The following is a 20,932-nucleotide window of genomic DNA, read 5'->3' as shown; positions in this document are numbered from 1 at the left end:
CTCAGGCGTTAGCGCCGAGTGCGGCGCTGCGGATTGGCCAGCCAGGAGGCCAACGGTTGGTCCTGCCTCTCCTGAGGCGCACGGCGCATGCGTAGCGTGGGAGCGGGCGAAATTCAATCTTCGGTTGAAATACCTGGAACCAAACTGAGGGTCATGGAGGCGTCCCGAGGGTCTGTGGAAGCCGCGGCCTTAAGCCCAGAGCAGGCCGCCCTTTACCAGAGGTATGTCTGGGCCTCCGGGCGGGCCTAGCTCGCAGGCCCCGGCCGGGAGTCGGAGTGGGAAGCCCTCGGACCCTCCCAGCGGCCCAGGCTGCTGAGGTGGAGCCCGGTGAGAGGCGCCCTCGCGTTCTCTGAGTAAGGCGTGGGAATCTGTCCAGATTTCTAAAGCCTGGGGAGCCTCCCGATACCTCTTTTTTTGGGTCAGATAGCTCTCTTAAAATCTTAAAAGCCAGAACTTCCACTGATCATGCCTTTCTTGAGTCTACCAAACGCCAGGCCTGGGGGTTGCAGAGATGAGTAAAACACTGACCCTACCCCCAAAATGCTTATCATTTGGTAGTGGAGAGGGATAGGTAAGCCAATAGTCACTGTAATATTTGATAAGTGCCGCAAGAGGTATAATGTGCGAGGCATAGTATGGGCGGAAGTGGCCAACCACAAAGTTCGGCCTCAGGAGAAGACATTCGTGTTGAAGGAGTAAGCGGTCACCATATGGCTAAGGGTGGGGGGCATGATGATGTGGGAGTGAGATTTAAACTTTTCAGTTGTGATAAAATACATCAAATTTACCAGTCACCATTTCTTTTTTTTTTTTTTTTAAGATTTTATTTATTCATGAGAGACAGAGAAAGAGAGGCAGAGACAAGGCAGAGGGAGAAGCAGGCTCCATGCAGGGAGCCCGATGCGGGACTCCATCTGGGAACCCCAGATTTACGCCCTGGGTGGAAGGCAGACACCCAGCCGCTGAGCCTCCTGGGCGTCCCTATTGTCACCATTCCTAAGTGTACAGTTCAGTGGTATTAAATACATTACTACTTTTTTTTATATAAAGAAACCATTTGTTTTTTTCAAAGACTTTATTTATTTATTCATAGAGACACACAGAGGGAGGCAGAGACACAGGCAGAGGGAGAAACAGGCCCCATGCAGGGAGCCTGATGTGGAACTTGATCCAGAGGCTCCAGGATCACGTCCTGGGCTGCAGGCGGCGCTAAACCGCTGAGCCACCCAGGCTGCCCAAATACATTACTACTTTTGTTATTATTTTTTACTACTGTTGTTAAAGCATCATCCTGTCCATCTCCAGAACTCTTCATTTTGCAAAACTAAAACTACCTGTTAAACAACTTCTCACTCCCTGCTCCCCCAGCCCCTGGTAGCCACTATTCTACCTTATGTCCCAGTGAATTTGATTCTAGGGACTTCATACAAGTGGAATCATACAGTATTTGTCTTTTGGGGACTGGTTTGTTTCAGGTAGCATAATTGCATCACGGTTCATCCATACTGTGTAATGTGACAGGATTTCCTTCCTTTTAAGGACTGAATAATATTCCATTGTATGCACATATCATATTTTGTTTACCTATTTATCAGTGATGGACACTTGGGGTTGCTTTCATCTCTTGATTGTCAACGGGGCTGCTTTGAACATGGGTGTGCAAATGTCTCTTGGTGATTCTGCTTTCAATTCTTTTGGATATCTCGCCAGAAGTGGGATTGCTGGATCACATGGTAATCCTATTTTTAACGTTTCTCTAGTCTTTTATTGCAGCTGCACAATTATACATTCCCTCCAACAGTTTACAAGGGTTCCAATGTCTCCATGTTCTCGCCAACACTTGTTATATTCTGATTTTGTTGTTGTTGTTACCAGCCATTCAAATGATAATGAAGTGGTTTCTCATTGGGATTTTTTTCCTTTGGCATTTCTCTAATGATTAGTGATGTGGAGCATCTTTTCCTGTGCTTATTGGCCTTTTGTATATCTTCTTTGGAGAAATGTTCCTTCAGGTCCTTTGCCCATTTTTTAGGTGGATTGTTTTTTTCTTAATATATTCTGGATATTAACTCCTTATCAGATATATGATTTGCAGATATTTTCTCCCATTCTGTAGGCTGCCTTTTCACTCTGTTGGTAGTGTCCTTTGATGCACAGAAGGTTCTAAATTTTGATATAATACAAATAAATAAATTGGGGGCAGTGAAATAGTTCTGTCTCCCTTTCAATAAAAGTACGTTTCTTTTTAAAAATATTATATTTATTTATTCATGAGAGACACAGAGAGAAGGCAGAGACCTAGGCAGAGGGAGAAGCAGGCTCCTCTTAGGGAGCTCGATGTGGGACTCGATCCCGGAACTTTGGGATCACACCCTGAGCCAAAGGCAGACGCTCAACCGCTGAGCCACCCAGGCTTCCCTAAAAGTATGTTTCAAGGCTGTGATAAGCTAAAAGGTTTCCTTACAGAGGAAGAAAATCATATCTTTGGACTACGTTACATGACTTCTTTAAAGAAGATTTGGGGAAAACAGTGAGGTGGTGTTGTATGGTAGAGTAGTAGCTTTAGAGTTGAGGCATTTGGGGTACTAATTATGGCTCTGCCACCTACTAGCTGGGAAACCTCAAATGAGTCACTTGACTATTCTGAGCCTCAATTTTCTCATCCAGAAAATGGGGATAGAAAGGATTAAGCCCTTCAGCTCCCTCCCCTCCTTTCCCTGAGCAAGCAAGTGCATTGATTTCCCCAACACTGCCTCTCATATGGGTACCTCTTACTTGCTCTCACATGATCTTTCCTGACAGCCTCCCAGGTGCCCTACAGTCATCTTTTGCTCTCACAATCCCACTTTACCCTCACACCTTTCTTGTCTCTCATTGCCCATCAACTCACAATCTCTCTTTTATTTCTCCTACTTTTTCTCCTGTCCTCTTCCAAATCTGCCTACACTGAAACCTCCTCGCACAAAGCATCACCTTCTCTACCTTTTTTTAAAAAAGATTTTATTTATTCATGAAAGACACACAGAGAGGCAGAGACATAGGCAGAGGGAGAAGCAGGCCCCCTGCAGGGAGCCCTATGCAAGACTCAATCCCAGGACCCTGGGATCATGACCTGAGCCGAAGGCAGATGCTTAACCACTGAGCCACCCAGGTGCCCTCTCTACCTTCTTCACTCTTCATTGTCCTCCTTGGCACACTCCTCTCACATAGTTTCTCTGTCTCTCTTCTTCCCTCTCCTCTTTCCCCTTGCTGTCCCTCCTTCCTCATGTCTCTGCCCCTCCTGCCTAAGATACAAAAGAAAACTTTGAAACCTGCTGTCACACACTCTCTGCACGTTTCCTCTTTCACATACCTTCATCTTCTGTCATATACAGTGACTGTCACACACTCTCAGTGTCAGTCATGCTCTCCCTTGGTGATGCCCCCCACCCACCACCTCCTCTCTTGCCCACCGTCCCCTTCTCCCCACTTTTGTCCTATCTCTTCCTGTTATCCATTCTCTCTCCCTCTGTGCCACCCACCTTTGTCACTCACTCTCCCTCTCTGACACTTGTATTTTCTTGCTCCCTCTCTCCCATTGTGTCTCTGTCACCCACCACATCCTTCTATTGCCCCCTTCTCCCTCCTGTCGCCCATTTGTTGACACTGTCATTGACCTGCCCACACTGTTGTCCATTCTGTCTCATCCACATACTCTTTCTGTTTCTGTCTTCCTCCCTGCTGTTGCCCCTTTCCCCTTTGTATGTCATCCGTGATCTCTGTCACCCACTCTCTACCTCTGTTACCCGCCTTGTTCCTGTCACCCTTTCTGTTACCCACTCTCATTCTCTCACCTTCCCTCTTTTTCTCTCTGCCACTGTATCATTCTGGGTCCAATCAGGAGGTAGAAACCGTACAGCATATTGAAACCGGCATTTCAATATAAAGAGTTATTAAATTTTTTTTAAATTTTTATTTATGATAATCACACAGAGAGAGCAAGAGAGGCAGAGACACAGGCAGAGGGAGAAGCAGGCTCCATGCACCGGGAGCCCGACGTGGGACTCGATCCCGGGTCTCCAGGATCGCGCCCTGGGCCAAAGGCAGGCGCCAAACCGCTGCTCCACCCAGGGATCCCAAGAGTTATTAAATTGATAAATATGTGACTGTAAGAAATAAGGAAACTCCATATGGTGTCTTTGGGCTAAGGGAGAGTACCAAGGAAGGACAAAGTTGGAAGGGGATCCTCTCCTCAAGCCTGAAGCTCAGACCTCATTGGAGAAGGTGTAGTTCAGCCCACTGTATAGCAGAGTAATGCTCTGCCTTGCCCAGGCCAATCTGGAGTGCTGGTGGTGAGCAGCCTATCAGCAACTCTTTGGTGTGTACATGCAGAAGATATGGGGGCCCAGGGCACAGGTAAGCTGCCGGGGGAGGTGGTTTCTATTTGAGAGGGCTGCAAGAAGGTTATTGACAGGCCAGGTGGAGGCTTCAAGGTCATCGAGGGACTGCATATTCTGTGTGTGCGCGCCTGTGGGCTGCTCTGTTGTCCTGCTCCTGCAGCAGCAGCCAGAACTTCGGAGAGCCCCTTCCTCCTGTGGTGTCTTTCAGATGCCCTCTACTGAGAAAGATTAGCATCGTGTTCACCATAAAGGACAGATGTTTGAAGGAATTCAGTCCATTATCACAGAATAGGTATTGAGGGGTGAATTTGGAACTGAGGCAATAAATGATGACTGGTAGAGTCGTCCACCCTCTGTTTATTTCTGTCACCCACCGTCTGTCTTATGTTACCCACCTTTTGTCCCTCACTCAACTGTGTTTCTCTCTCTCCCTCTGTCATGCATTTGTATGTACTCTGTATTGTCCATATTCTCTTGCTGTCACTTGTATGCTGCTCTCTTTCTTAATTCTCTGTCACCCCCAAAAAAAAATTCTCTGTCACCCACTTTCTTCTGTCACTGTACTCAAACTGCTTCTGTCAAGGTCACTAATGATTTCATAAACGGTCACTTCATAATCCTCATCTGCCTTGATTTACCAGCAGCATTTGATAATGTTGATCACTTCTCTGTGAAACACTTGATTCACTTGGCTTCCAGGACCCGTTGCTCTCCTGATTTTCTTTTTACCCTGCTGGTGGCTGCTTCTCAGGTTCTGCTGATTCCTCTTCATAGCCTCACGTTTTTTGTCTAACATATGTTATTTTTCTTCACTTTTTTATTTTTTAAAGATTGTATTTATTCATGAGAGACACAGAGAGAGGCAGAGACATAAGCACAGGGAGAAGCAGGCTCCTAAAGGGGAGCCTGATGTGGGACTCAATCCTCGGACTCTGGGATCATGCCCTGAGCTAAAGGCAGATGCTCAGCCCCTGAGCCACCCAAGTGCCCCTTGTCTAACGTACTTTAGAGTAAATTCTAAGACATCCCAGAATCCCATCCTTAAATTCTTTAGTGCATCTCTAAAAAAGAACCCATTTTTATGAGATAATTATAATGTATCAGCTAACAAAACAAGCTAATTCCTTGTTATTAATACACAGATCATATTCATATTTTTCAAGTGGTCTGAAATCTTTTTATAATTGGTTTGTTTGAATTAGGACCTAGAGAAGGTCCACACACTGCATTTAGTTATATTTTTAAAGTCTTTTAATCTAGAACAATCGCTCCCCACCCCCAACTTTTATTTCTATGCCAATGATTTGGATTAGTCTTACAGCTTCCTTGTAGTGTCATTAGCTTGTTCTCCCATCTCCTGTAACTTAAATTTAAGGGCTTGATGGAATGGACAAAGAAATGTCCTATATATACACACACAAATACACAATAGAATATTATTCAGCAATAAAAAAGAATAAGATTTTGCCATTTGTGACCACATGGATGGACCTTTAGGCATTATGCTAAGTAAAATAAGTCAGATAGAAAGACAAATACCATATGATTTCACTTATATGTGGAATCTTAAAAAAAACAAGCTCATAGATACAGAAAACAGATTGGTGATTGCCTGAGATGGAGGGCAGGAGGGTGGGCAAAATGGGTAAAGGGAATCAGAAGCTATAGACTTCCAGTTATAAAACAAATAAGTAATGGATATGTAATGTATAACATGGTTATATAGTTAACTATAGAACTGTAGTTAGTAATACTGCATTGCATATTTGAAAGTTGCTAAGAGAGCAAATTTTCAAAGTTCTAAACCCAAGAAAAAAATTCTATAATTATCTATGTGATGTATGATAACTAGACTTATTATGATGATAATTACACAGTATATACAAATACAGAATCACTATGTTTTACACCTGAAACTAATGCAATGTTGTATGTCAATTGTATCTTAATAAAAATAAAAACTGTAGCAAAAAAAAGATTAAGGATCAATATTTTTGGCATGAATATTTCAAAGGTGAGGCTGTATACTTCTTTTTTAAAATTTTTATTATTATTTTAAAAAAGATTTTATTTATTTATTCATGAGAAACACAGAGACAGAAAGAGGCAGAGACACAGGCAGAGGGAGAAGCAGGCTCCATGCAGGGAGCCTGACGTGGGACTTGATCCCGGGACTCCAGGATCATGCCCTGGGCTGAAGGCGGCTCTAAACCGCTGAGCCACCCGGGCTGCCTTACTTTTTTTTTTTTAAAAAAAGATTTTATTTATTTATTCATGAGAGACACACAGAGAGGCAGAGATGTAGGCAGAGGGAGAAGCAGACTCCCCATGGGGAGCCTGATGTGGGACTCCATCCCAGGACCCCGGGATCATGCCCCGAGCCAAAGGCAGACGCTCTACCACTGAGCCACCCAGGTGCCCTGAGGCTGTGTACTTCTTATTGCCTCATAGCAAGAAGCATATAATGTCGGATAGTCCCAGTTTTAGTAATGTTAAGATTGGTCAGTGGGATCAGGTGCTCACAGGCTGATCACTCCTTTGCAAAATTGCATTTCCCCCCTTATGATGAATAAATAATATGTTGGGGATATTTTGGCATCCTGTGGGTACTCAGTTCCCCATCAGCTTTTCATCCATTAATAATCATTGCCCAAATCAAGTATTTAATTAGAAATTACAAAGTGGTGGGCAGCCCAGGTGGCTCGACGGTTTAGTGCTGCCTTCAGCCTGGGTTGTGATCCTGGAGACCCGGGATCAAGTCCCGTGTCAGGCTCCCGGCATGGAGCCTGCTTCTCCCTGTACCTGTGTCTCTGTCTCTCTCTCTCTATGTCTCTCATGAATAATTAAATAAAATCTTAAAAGAAATTACAAAGTGGTAATTTTCTAACTTTACCATTGTTTTTATATTCGTTAGGTAGAACTCTTCCATAAATGTTCTTAATGTTGCAGTCTTGGAGTGCCAGGTTTTTTGTTTTGTTTTGTTTTGTTTTGAGTGCCAGGTTTTGCTTTTTTTTTTTTTTTTTGTAATTATACTCCTTCCTTTGGTGATCTTATCCAGGTATTTGGTTTATTTATTTTAAAAGATTTTTTTTTCCAAATTTTTATTTATTTATGATAGTCACAGAGAGAGAGAGAGGAGGCAGAGACACAGGCAGAGGGAGAAGCAGGCTCCATGCACCGGGAACCCGACATGGGATTCGATCCCGGGTATCCGGGATCGCGCCCTGGGCCAAAGGCAGGCGCCAAACCGCTGCGCCACCCAGGGATCCCTATTTTAAAAGATTTTATTTATTTATTCATGAGTGACCGAGAGAGAGGCAGAGACACAGGCAGAGGAAGAAGCAGGTTCCATGCAGGGAACCCGTGGGACTCAATCCCAGGTCTCCAGGATCACGCCCCAGGCCGAAGGCGGTGCCAAACCACTGAGCAACCCAGGCTGCACAGGTTCTTGGTTTAAATCCCATCTTTATGCAGAGAATTTTCACATTTTTGTCTGTAGCCCTGACCTCTTCTGAACTCTAGATTCCTGTATCCAACTGCTTACCTGACATCTCTACTTCATAGTAGACACAGCAAACCTGTCTAAAACTAAAGGACAAAGTCATATGTTCTTAATAGGTACAGAAAAAGCATTTGAGAAAATATAGTATCCTTTATCGATAAAAACTTAAACTAGGAATACAAGATAACTTTCTCAATCAATCAAATATGTCTTCAGAAACTCGAAGCTGAAAGCTTTCCATCCTTATGTCAGGAACAAGACAAGGATGTCCACCTCTATTCAACGTTATATAAATCAGCATTATAACGGATGTTCTAGCCAGGGCAAATAGGCCAGACAAAGAAATAAAAGGCATGCAGATTGGAAAGAAAGAAGCAAAACTATCTATATTTGTAGATAACATGGTCTTTTTTTTATAGAAAGCCCTAATGAATCCACAAAAAATTATAAGAGCTGATGAAAGAGTTCAGGAAATTTGCAATATATGAGACCAATATTCAATTCAGTTGTATTTTGCCAAGTAACATTCTTCTAAAACTTTTATTCTGAAATAGAAGATACATATAGGAAAATGTACCAAACAATTCAGTATAATGAATTATTATTGCAACCATCACCTAGGTAATGGCTTTTAGATTTTTATTTTCATCTTAATGGAAGAGCTTGTCTACTTTCCCACTGAGGTGGCCTGAAGGTGAATTGAAGGCAGACTTGAGGGTTCAGGACTTGTTTCCAAACACCCCTGGGTCTGTTCAAATTCTGGAACAAGTGCTTGCTTGAAGCACAAGAGTTTTGCACTATAGTGCAGTTAACCAGATAACCTCGGGCTGGCAGATTGGGGACTGGAGGTACTAGAGGTCTGTACCTACTCTAAAGAATTTACTATTGTTCCTGGAGAATTTTTCATTTTTAGTTAGACTTTATCTGAAAGGGCCAGTCAGGATGTCAGCCACCAAATGCTCTCCCAAATGAGGAAACTATTTCCTGCTGAAGCGCATTGGCTGGTATGATCCATCTGGATGCCAAAGCACATCTATGCCAGAAAAAAAAAGATAATTTTGGTTTTGACATAATTATCGATTAGCTGTTTTTTCCGGAGTAATTAGCCAGCAAGTTCAGCTGCTTTCTGAGGGCATGTTGTTAACATGTAAGAAGATGCTGTCTTCTTCCTGTTTATTCTGGCAGAAGCGTATTTGCCCAGTTCAACTAAAACTTTCAGATTTAAGTTACAAAGGAAGGGGACTAGATTCCCCACCTGCCTTTACCCATTTTGAAATAGGTCTTGCTCTACCTGCCTGTTTGTAATCTCTTTGTGACAGGGTAGAGAGGACCTGAAAGCACCAAGAACCTTGGATCTCTTTGGGGCCATATGGTTCAGTCCAGATAGTTCTTATCTGTGAAATCCAAAGCCAGTGACACAGAAAATGAATACTATAGAAAACCTTACAATGCTTTTAAGTGTTTGGTCTTATAGGTGAAACAGTACATAGATGGACATTGTTGAGCCCCAAACCAAACCTTGTGTAGGCTCCTATCCAGAGAGCCCTAGGATATTATTTTTTAGGAGAAAGCATTTGGAGAGAACATCCAGCCAAAGCCAATGGCACTTTTTCTAGCTGAGATAAACCAGAGGTCACATGTAGGACTTATCCCAGGACCCCCGAGATCATGACCTGAGCCGAAGGCAAATGCTTAACTACTTAACTGAGCCACCTAGGCACCCCAAGATTTGTGTTTTATTGTCCCTTGCTATGGAATGAAAATCTCTCTTCTGGGTTGACAGTTTTGCAGCTGAATAGTTCTTTAACATATCAGAACCTCATATGTAAGTGCCTTTTAAAGAGTTACTAAATTGGTAAAAAATAAAAACTGGGGAACCTGGGTGGTTCAGTCAGTTAAGCATCTGCCTTGGGCTCAGGTCATGATCTTGGGGTCCTGGGATGGAACTCCCTGTTCAGCAAGGAGCCTGCTTCTCTCTCTGCCCCTCCCCCCTGCTTATGCTCTTGTGCAGGCATGCACTCTCTCGCTCTTAAATAAAATCTTTAAAAAGAAAGAAAAGAAAAACTAGCCTTCTCCCATACTGTAGCAACTGTTTTTCTCCTTGTTCTGATTGAGAGGGGGTTCTTTCTCCTGAACTGGTTACTTTTCCTTTGTCCCGTTGGCTCCCAAACAGGCCTGGCTTTTCCCCAGCCATGCCCAAGAAGAATAGGGGAATGATTTTGGGGAAAAAAAATATTTGAGCCCATGAAGTGTTAAGTTCTCCAAATCACTGAGGATCTTGTGTGTTATAGATGGACACATGATTGCATTAGTAGTAAAAATGACATTTTTCCTTTCAAGCCCTAGAAAATGGAAGTGATTAGAGGTTGAGTGGCTAAATCAAACTGTATTACAGAAAACACTGTAGTCTTGTAAATAACCAGATAATCCAGGGTGATGCTATAATAGGCAGATTTCATTTTTTCTCCCCAATTCCATTACTGGGAATGAATACTGTCCCAGGTCCAACTTCACTGGTGGAGCAGAGAGGGTAGAGGGGAAGAGCTGAGATGTGGTATTAGACCTGCTAACTAGGGAGGAATAGGGACTGTGAAGCAGCTTGGCTGACCGGGCTTCAACCCAATCAAAAAAGTGGTGGGGACCAAGGAATACTATAAATTCGAGTTGTGGTTGACAAATGTGGGAGTTCCAGAGGATAAGTAGAACCCAGCAATATATGAGTCTTAGTCTGGTAGTAAGAGGTCTGGGCAGACAGTTGCCATTTAAAAGGTTGGTGTATGATTTTGGGGAGTCTGACCTAGAGCTGGGGTCCACAGGCAGCACTTTACTTCCTGGGGAGGAAGCCTGGCTGGAATTAGCAGCCCAGTCCACAGAGGGGTTCAGGATACTGGGTAGGTTACTGGTTTAGGGATTTGGAAACAATCTAATAGTAATAAAATATGATGTATTTTCTCCTTCGAGCTCTGGAACATAGACCCAGCCAGAAGACCAGCAGTCCAGCTGAAGGCACCCTGGGGGTGGGAAGGCAGAGTGGAGAATGAGTTCAGGGGTTGGCACTATCCCCTCAGGTTCAAGACCAGACTAATAGGGAATGTAGCTTATTTCTACAGTGCAGCAGGAATTGGGGAGGTGGGCAGCTGACCTGCCACAGTAGGAATTGCAGTTTTGCAGCCAGTAGGCTCTTTTCTTCCTCTTCCCTCTTCTTCATCTTTTATTCATTTGGCTTTCACTTGAGTGCTCTAAAACCTGATCCTTATCCCTGTTCTCAAGTTCAGGCAGATAACACAAGCAGATCATTTTTTTGTTTTATTTTTTTAATAAGATTTGTTTGTTTGTTTATTTATTGGATAGAAAAAGAGAGAGAGACAGCAAGTGCAAGCAGGAGGAACAGCAGGCAGAGGGAGAAGCAGGCTTCCAACTGAGCAGGGAGCCCAATGTGGGGCTTGATCCAAGGACCCTGGGGTCATGACCTGAGCTGAAGGCAGAGGCTTAAACAACTGAGCCACCCAGGCACCCCTGGTTTTAAACAAAGTTAATTTTTTGGGACGCCTGGCTGGCTCAGTGGTTGAGCGTCTGCCTTCAGTGAAGTGATGATCCTGGGGTCCTGGGCTTGGGACCCGCGTTGGGCTCCCCACGGGGAGCCTGCTTCTCCCTCAGCCTATGTCTCTGTTTCTCTCTCTGTGTCTCTCATGAATAAATAAATAATAGAAATAAATAAAGTTAATTTTATAGTAGTTTTAGACTTACAGAAATATTAGATACAGTGCAGAGGGTTCCCACATACCCCATACCTAGTTTTCCCTGTTGGTAGCATCTTATATTAGTGTGGTATATTGCTCACAGTCAATGAACCAATACCAATACATTATTATTTTTAAAAAAGATTTTATTAATTTATTCATGAGAGACACACAGAGAGAGGAAGAGACATATGCAGAGGGAGCCTGATGTGGGACTTGATCCCAGGATCCCAGGATCATAACCTGAGCTGAAGGCAGACTCTGAACTACTGAGCCCCTGACTTTCTTAGTTTTTGATGACCTTGACAGTTTTGAGGAGTATTGGTTAGGTTATTTTGTAGAATGTTCCCTCAATTGGGATTTGTCACCATTTGTCATGACTAGACTGGGGTTTTTGGTTTCGCGGGGAAAGACTACAGAGATAAAGTGCCCTTCTCATCAAATCCTATGAGAGGTACATACTGTTAACATGATCTATCATTGTTGATGTTGACTGTAATCACCTGGCTGAGGTACTGCTTCCTCTTTACAGTTACTTGTTGGGGATCCCTGGGTGGCCCAGCGGTTTAGTGCCTGCCTTCGGCCCAGGATGTGATCCTGGAGTCCGGCATCAGGTCCCGTGTTGGGGTCCCTGTGTGGAGCCTGCTTCTCCCTCTGCCTGTGTCTCTGCCTCTCTCTGTGTGTCTCTCATGAATAAGAAAACTCTTTTTTTAAAAAAAAGTAATTGTTAGGGACGCCTGGGTTGCTCAGTGGTTAGGTGTCTACTTTTGGCTTAGGTTGTGGTCCTAGGGTCCTAGGATTGAGTCCTGCATCAAGCTCCCCATAGGGAGCCTGCTTCTTTCTCCCTCTGCCTATGCCTCTGCCTCTTTCTGTGTGTCTCTTATGAATAAATAAATAAAAATCTTTAAAAAAAATTGTTAGCCCATACTGCATGGGAAACCGCTTTATCCACTAGAGTACAATGCTTATGTTGTTTCCTTTGCTTTAAGTCTTGCAGATTACATTCATTTCCTAGGTTATTAGATCAGCATGTTTTCCCTCTACCCTTTCAGTGAGATTATTTCATACATTTGTAATACAGCCAGATTGTTTTTTTTTTAGCCAGATTGTTTTTTAAATAATTTTAATAGTGTGTTAAGTGCACTGATAGAGATGAACACACCAGGGAGTCCTGAGGTGGAACAGTTGATCCAGCTGGAGGATAGGGTAGGGATGGAAGGCGTCCTAGGGGAACTGAGGGTGAGACCTGATCTCTACATCAAAGCAGCTCTTAAAATGTCTCTGTACCACCTGGGAACTCTATAGAAATATAAATTCTTGGCCCTCACTACAGAATCAGATAGTCTGGATTTGGGGTCTAGCAATCAGTTTTAATAAGCGCTCCAGGAGATTCTGCCTAACAGTGAGAATTACTGTCTTTACAATGAGTTCAGTGAGTTTAGCTTGGTGAAAGGAGAGTACATTCCAGGAGGAGGAGGGTGGTGTGAGCCTAAGGTTAGAGGATACAAAGTAGCATGATAGGCATAGGGGTTAAAATGTTTGAGGCTGGAAGTGGCAGGAGTTAAGGCAGAGGTCAGCAGTTCCTGGTTGTATCAGGGAGGGCTTGGAATGGCTGACTAAGGAACTTAAACTCCATTATGTAGGCCACAGGAAGCCGCTGAAGAATATTTTGTTGTTAATAGCCTTATGGAAGTATAATTTGCATACTGTACATGCATTTCATCCATTTAAAGTGTACTGTTTAATTTTTAGTATATTCACAGAGTTGTACATTCATCACCCCAAAAAGAAATTTCTTGCCCTTTAGCCATTACCAACTACCCCAAGTCCCAGAATTCCCCAGCCCCTGGCAACCACAAATCTACTTCTTTTTCTCTGTGAATTTGCCTATTCTGGTCATTTCATATAAATGGAATAATAAAACATGTGTCCTTTTGTGACTGGGTTATTCATATAGCAAAATTTTTTCAAGGTTCATTCATGTTATAGCATGAATATTTCATTCCTTTTTATGGCTACATAATATTCCATTGAATGGAGATAAACACACACATACCACATTTTTATCCATTTCTCAGTTGGTGGACATCTGTGTTATTTCCCCTTTTGTTTTTTTTTAAGATTTTATTTATTTATTCATGAGAGATACACAGAGAGAAAGAGGCAGAGACACAGGCAGAGGGAGAAGCAGGCCCCATGCAGGGAGCCCGACGTGGGACTCGATCCTGGGTCTTCAGGATCAGGCCCTGGGCCGAAGGCAGGCGCTAAACCGCCGAGCCACCTGGGCTGCCCTATTTCCCCTTTTGGCTTATGAATAATACTGCTGTGAACACTCATGTACAAGATTTTCTGCAGACAAATATTTTCATTTCTCTTGAGTCTGTACCTGAGAGTAGAATTCCTGGATTACACCGTAATTCCACGTGTAACTTTTTTAAAAAAAATATTTATTTATTCATGAGAGAGAGAGAGGCAGAGACACAGGCAGAGGAAGAAGCAGGCTCAATGCAGGGAGCCCGATGTGGGACTCGATCCCTGGTTTCCAGGATCACGCCTTGGGCCAATGGAGGCGCAAACCGCTGAGCCACCCAGGCTGCCCCCATATATACCTTTTTTGAGGAACTGACAAACTGATTTCCAAAGCAGCTGCACCATTTTACATTCCCACCAATAGGGTTATGAGAGTTCTAATTTATCCACATTGTCGCCAGTGCTTGTTTTTTTTTTTTTTTTTTCTTGCTTTTTGATTCTAGTCATCCTAATGGGCATAAGGTGGTATTTCATTGTGGTTGTGGTTTGCATTTCCCTGATGACTAATGATGTTGAGCATTATTTCATGTGCTTATTAGCCATTTGCAGATCATCTTTGGAGAAATGTCTATTCAGATCCTTTGCCCATGTTTATTTTTTTTTTTTTTATTTTTTTTTTTTGCCCATGTTTAAATTGTGTTATTTGTCTTTTTTAAAAGATTGATTTTGGTGACAAAGAGTGCATGAGCAGGGGAAGGGGCAGAGAGAGAGGGAGAAAGAAAATCTTAAGGAGATTCCCTGCTGAACTTACCATGGGACTCAATCTCATGACCCTGAGATCATGACCTGAGCCAAAATCAAGAGTCGAGTGCTTAATTGACCCAAGCCACCCAGGTGCCCATGTGGTGTCTTTTAATTTTTGAGTTGTAAGATTTTTTTATATGTTCTAGGTACAGATCACTTATCAGATACATGATTTACAAATATTTTCTCCCATTCTTTGGGTTGTCTTTTCATTTTTTTAATGGTATACTTTGAAACACAAGTTTTTTTTTGGTGAAACCCGATTTATTTTTCCTTTGGTTGGGGATCCCTGGGTGGCGCAGCGGTTTGGCGCCTGCCTTTGGCCCAGGGCGTGATCCTGGAGACCCGGGATCGAGTCCCACATCGGGCTCCTGGTGCATGGAGCCTGCTTCTCCCTCTGCCTATGTCTCTGCCTCTCTCTCTCTCTCTGTGACTATCATAAATAAAAAAAAAAAAAAAAATTTTTATTTTTCCTTTGGTTGCTTGTGTGTTTGGCATCATATCTAAGAGACCATTGCGAAAACCAAGGTAACAAAGATTTATGCCGATATTTTCTTCGAAGGGCTTTGTAGTCTTAGCAATTATGTTTAGTTCTTTGATCCATTTTATTTTATTTTTTAAAAGATTTTATTTAGGGATCCCTGGGTGGCGCAGCGGTTTAGCGCCTGCCTTTGGCCCAGGGCGCGATCCTGGAGACCCGGGATCGAATCCCACGTCGGGCTCCCGGTGCATGGAGCCTGCTTCTCCCTCTGCCTGTGTCTCTGCCTCTCTCTCTCTCTGTGTGTGTGACTATCATAAATAAATAAAAATTTTAAAAATGTTAAAAAAAAGATTTTATTTATTCATGAGAGACACAGAGAGAGGGGCAGAGACATAGGCAGAGGGAGAAGCAGGCTCCCTGTGGGGAGCCTGAACAGGATTTGATCCCAGGACCCCAGGATCACAGTCTGAATCAAAGGTAGATGCTCAACCACTGAGCCACCCAGTTGTTCCTCTTTGATCCATTTAAAGTTAATTTTTGTGAGAGAGGGGACCAATTTATTTCTTTTGCACATGATAGTTGAAAAGACTATTCTTTCCTCAGTGAATTATTTTGGCATCCTTTTGGACCATAAACCTGAAGAATTTTAAGCAGAGGAGTGACATGATTTCTTTTACATTTTTTCCTTAAATTTTACATTTTAAGACAGTATCACTGGCTGCTATGTAGAGAATGTATCAGAGGGGCCAAGAGTGGATGTAAGACCAGTGAGTAAGAAGTTGTGACTACCCAGGCCAGAAGTAATGGTGACTTGAACCACAGTAGTGGTAGTGGAGATGGAGAGACACAGGTTATACCTGGGAAACAAAGTTACTAGGGCTTGGGGATTATCTGGCTAGGGGAGGGGGTGATTAAAAGAGGGGATATCAAGGATGACCTCATGTGAACTGGAGTCAAGGATGATCTTCAGATTTCTAGCTTGATGGCTAAGTTGATAGTAGTGTCATTTACTACCACATAAATGGAGAAACATGTTTTTGGAGGGGAAATAATTAGTTTAATTTTGGATTAATTCGAGTTGCCTGTGAGACTTTTTCAAGTGGAGACATCCAGAAGGCCGTTAAAATATGGATCTAGACTAGACTTTGGGGGCAAGCCCTGGAATGGAGAGAGTGATTTCATAAACCCATTAGGTGGGGGTGGAAGGCCAGAGGAGAGAGTAAAAGAAGTGAGAAGAAGGGCCAGGACTGAGCCCTATGGGAAGAAGAGCAGAAGAAATGGCCAGTGATGTGGGAGGAAACCAGGAGGAATCTAGAGGAATCCAGTGGAAGGAGGGAATTTTAAGGAGGGAATGATTAGTGTCAAATGTATCACAGAGGTCCAGAAAAATAAAAACTGAAAAGTGCCCATGTATCTTTCCTGTTTCCACACTCTCATGATATAGGTATAGGTTGGTTGGTTGGTTTGTTTTACAAGAAAATACCACTCTATACTTATGGGTGGCATTTTAAGAAATACTGTGGAACCAGTAACCTTTGCACATACATTTCTCACAAATAGTGCTTGAAGGTGTTGTTGGCAATGTCTCCCATCCTGAATTGAGGATATTAAAAGCCCAACTGCAGTTTGGATTCCAAAATGGACTCTAAAGTGTTATTGATTGAATATTCAATCTGCTTCCTTCCTTTCTAATCTGTGTGTGTGTGTGTATATATATATATATTTTTTTTTTTTTTTTTACCTTTTTAAAACAGATATGTGAAGGAGGCCAAAGAAGCAACTAAGAATGGGGATCTGGAAGAAGCATTTAAACTTTTCAATTTGGCAAAGGACATTTTTCCCAATGAAAAGGTGATGAGCAGAATCCAAAAAATACAGGAAGCCTTGGAGGAGTTGGCAGAACATGGAGATGATGAATTCACAGATGTGTGCAACTCTGGCCTTCTGCTTTATCGAGAACTGCACAACCAACTATTTGAACACCAGAAGGAAGGTGTAGCTTTCCTCTATAGCCTATATAGGGATGGAAGAAAAGGTGGCATCTTGGCAGATGATATGGGATTAGGGAAGACTGTTCAAATCATCGCTTTCCTTTCTGGTATGTTTGATGCTACACTTGTGAGTCATGTGCTGCTGATCATGCCAACCAATCTCATTAGCACGTGGATAAAAGAATTTGTTAAGTGGACTCCAGGAATGAGAGTCAAAACCTTTCACGGTTCTAGTAAGGATGAACGTACCAGAAACCTCAATCGGATTCAGCAAAGGAATGGTGTCATTATCACCACATATCAAATGTTAATCAATAATTGGCAGCAACTTTCAAGCTTGAATGGCCAAGAGTTTGTGTGGGACTACGTCATCCTTGATGAAGCACATAAAATAAAAACCTCATCTACTAAGTCAGCAATATGTGCTCGTGCTGTCCCTGCCAGGAATCGCATCCTCCTCACAGGAACCCCAATCCAGAATAATTTACAAGAACTGTGGTCCCTATTTGATTTTGCTTGTCAAGGGTCCCTGCTAGGAACATTAAAAACTTTTAAAATAGAGTATGAAAATCCTATTATGAGAGCGAGAGAGAAGGATGCTACCCCAGGGGAAAAAGCCTTGGGATTGAAAATATCTGAAAACTTGATGGCAATCATAAAATCTCATTTTCTCAGGAGGACTAAAGAAGAGGTACAAAAAAAGTCAAGTACCCCAGAGGAGATCAGATTTAGTGAAAAGAATCCAGATGGTGATGCCATTTGTAAAATGCCTTCCCTTTCCAGGAAAAATGATTTAATTATTTGGATACGTCTTAGGCCTTTACAAGAAGAAATATACAGGAAATTCGTGTCCCTGGATCATATCAAGGAATTGTTAATGGAGACACGCTCACCTCTGGCTGAGCTAGGTGTCTTAAAGAAGCTGTGTGATCATCCAAGGCTGCTATCTGCACGGGCTCGTCATTTGTTGAGTTTAGGGTCTGTAAAATTCTCTGTTCAAGGTGAAAATGAAGGGGAGGATGCCTCAGACGTGGACCATATTGATCACGTAACTGATGATACACTGATGGAAGAATCTGGAAAAATGATATTTCTAATAGAGCTGCTTAGGAGACTGCGAGATGAAGGACATCAAACTCTGGTGTTTTCCCAATCGAGACAAATTCTAAACATCATTGAACGCCTCTTAAAGAATCGGCACTTTAAGATATTGCGAGTTGATGGAACAGTTACACATCTTGTGGAACGAGAAAAAAGAATCCACTTATTCCAGCAAAATAAAGATTACTCTGTTTTTCTGCTTACCACTCAAGTAGGTGGTGTTGGCTTAACGTTAACTGCAGCAACTAGAGTGGTCATTTTTGACCCTAGTTGGAATCCTGCAACTGATGCTCAAGCTGTGGATAGAGTCTACCGAATTGGACAAAAGGAAAATATTGTAGTTTATAGGCTGATTACTTGTGGGACCGTAGAGGAGAAAATATACAGAAGACAGGTTTTCAAGGACTCACTAATCAGACAAACTACTGGTGATAAGAAGAACCCTTTCCGATATTTTACTAAACAAGAATTAAGAGAGCTCTTTACAATTGAGGATTTTCAGAACTCTGCAACCCAGCTGCAGCTTCAGTCTTTGCATGCTGCTCAGAGGAGATCTGATAAGATACTAGATGAACATATTGCCTACTTGCACTCTTTGGGGATAGCTGGAATCTCAGACCACGATTTGATGTACACACGGGATCTGTCTGTTAAAGAAGAGCTTGACGTGATTGAAGAATCTCATTATATTCAACAAAGGGTTCAGAAAGCTCAATTCCTTGTTGAATTAGAGTCTCAAAATACAGAGCTCTTAGTGGAAAAACAAAGAACTGGAAATGAGGGGACCTGGCTGAGAGAACCTCTGTTTCCTTCTCAAACAAAGAAGAAATGCCCTGAAATGAATAAACCACAGCCTTGGCCCTCATCACATCTACCTACTTACCATATCCAGGAAGAAGTAATCAGTTCCCAGATGGCAAGTGTAATCATTGATGATCTGCCCAAAGAGAATGAGAATCAAGATATCTCCAATATAAAGATGAATGTTACCGTCTTGCAAGATGGTAGTCACTCACTTGTAAGTACATCTGATGCTGACTCTGTAGCTATCTTACCTAAGGGATGTGGATGTGTAGATGAAATCTGGACCAACTCATCGGGAATGGCTATACAAAAAGAGGCACTGCGAGAGGGGCCTACACAGGGGACACTGCAAAAGAACCCTCTGGGAAATTTTAATTATTTCCTTAGTGAATCAGTCAGAGATGATCTTGGGCCAAATCCAGATCAACTAAAGGATGATGAGACTTTGCCTCACTGTAGTCCCTGGCCCATTAATCCCATGACAAATGAAAATCAAAATACAGAATCACACGCATCTGTAATTGAAATAGCTGATGAGGAATGGTCAGCATCCCGCAGTGCACTACAGGATGCTCAAGTACATGAGGCCAAGTTGGAAGAGGAACCTTTAGCGTCCTCATCACAGTATGCATGTGATTTCAACCTATTCTTGGAAGACTCTGCAGACAATGAACAAAATTTTTCCAGTCAGTCTTTGCAGCATGCTGAGAATGAAAACAGCTTGTGTGGCCCTGCAGCTAATTCTAAAGCAGAGTCTGAGCGGGGTGAAGTGCGTCTCAGCTTGGATCTTTCTGAGACCCAAGATGATCCAGAAGTAGTAATAGGTAATATGAAGAAAGGCAGAAGGAAAGCCAGAAGGATCCTTTCAGATGGTGAAAATGAAGACAAAACTTTTCAAGATACTCCAGGCACAAATCTATTCACCTCGCCTTGTCAGTTCTTACCTATAAAACAGTTTGATGCTTCAACTCCCAAAAGTGACATCAGTCCACCAGGAAGGTTCTTTGCACTGAAAATACCTGACAGTATAAATAAGTCTGTAAATGCTAGAAGATCCCTGGCTTCTAGGAGGTCTCTTGTTAATGTGGTTTTAGACCACGTGGAGGATATGGAGGAAGGACCTGACAACAGCAGCAAAGCAGAAGTTGCTGAAGATTATCTGGAGGAAGGAGCCGAGGAAAGCAGTGGGGAAGTCTCAGAATACACCGAAGATCCTCCTGACGAAACGCTGCCTTCAGAACATAAGTCCAGCTGGCTAACTACACGTGAGCCTGGGGCTTTAGTTCAAGAGGCCTCTCCAGGTGACCCTGAGCCTTTGTTGGGCAGACAGTTGGTTGATTCTCCCCAGGATGAGGCAGTAGAGGCTGTCAATGACTATGAGGCTCTTGTAATTCGTGGAAAAGAACTGAAAGAGTGTGGAAAAATACAGGAGGCCTTAAACTGCTTAGTTAAAGCACTTGACATAAAAAGTGCAGATCCTGAAGTCATGCTCATGACTTTAAATTTGTATAAGCAACTTAATAAAACTTGAGAATATAACCTATTTACTGTTAAAGTGAAACACTGAGTATGAATTCATTCATTCTTACAACTGGGTTCCCTGGGGGCATGAAGCATTTAGGCTTAAGGTGAGAGAGAGCTCAAAGAGCAAGTTTTTGTTTTTAACTATTTTGTCCATTTGGCCTTTACTCTGTACTCCTTCCTATCCCCCCTCCTCCATATATACATTCTGGTGTCCTGAACACTAGGTTAATTTACTTCTTTCCTTGAATAGTCTTACATTTTTCTTTTAGGCACACTCTATAAATTTAATAGAACTGTGTTACTTCCAGGAAAGTTTTTATAAAGTTATTCTGGCCATTCTCAATCTTATTCTGGAA

At 42.6% G+C, this 20,932-nt stretch overlaps 1 protein-coding gene across 1 annotated transcript; it reads left to right on the top strand.

Moving 5' to 3' along the window:
• The first annotated feature begins 61 nt into the window (after positions 1-61).
• ERCC6L (ERCC excision repair 6 like, spindle assembly checkpoint helicase) lies at positions 62-20,595 on the top strand. The gene is made up of 2 exons (XM_025466181.3): positions 62-221; positions 16,911-20,595. Exons 1-2 carry the CDS (start codon positions 88-90, stop codon positions 20,581-20,583), a joined length of 3,807 nt encoding a protein of 1,268 aa, XP_025321966.1. The 5' UTR covers positions 62-87; the 3' UTR covers positions 20,584-20,595.
• The last annotated feature ends 337 nt before the right edge of the window (positions 20,596-20,932 follow it).

The sequence above is a fragment of the Canis lupus genome, chromosome X, assembly GCF_003254725.2.
Source record: "Canis lupus dingo isolate Sandy chromosome X, ASM325472v2, whole genome shotgun sequence".
NCBI classification, from domain to species: domain Eukaryota; kingdom Metazoa; phylum Chordata; class Mammalia; order Carnivora; family Canidae; genus Canis; species Canis lupus.
The sequence above is the reverse complement of the archived record's forward strand: the minus strand, read 5'-3'. Positions and strand labels throughout refer to the sequence as shown.

Bases quoted from the DNA above. Each gene is read 5' to 3' on its own strand.
- ERCC6L (XM_025466181.3), top strand. From the start codon at position 88: ATGCGTAGCGTGGGAGCGGGCGAAATTCAATCTTCGGTTGAAATACCT. The intron at 222-16,910 runs GTATGTCTGGGC...TTTTTAAAACAG, and splicing joins CAGGCCGCCCTTTACCAGAG to ATATGTGAAGGAGGCCAAAG.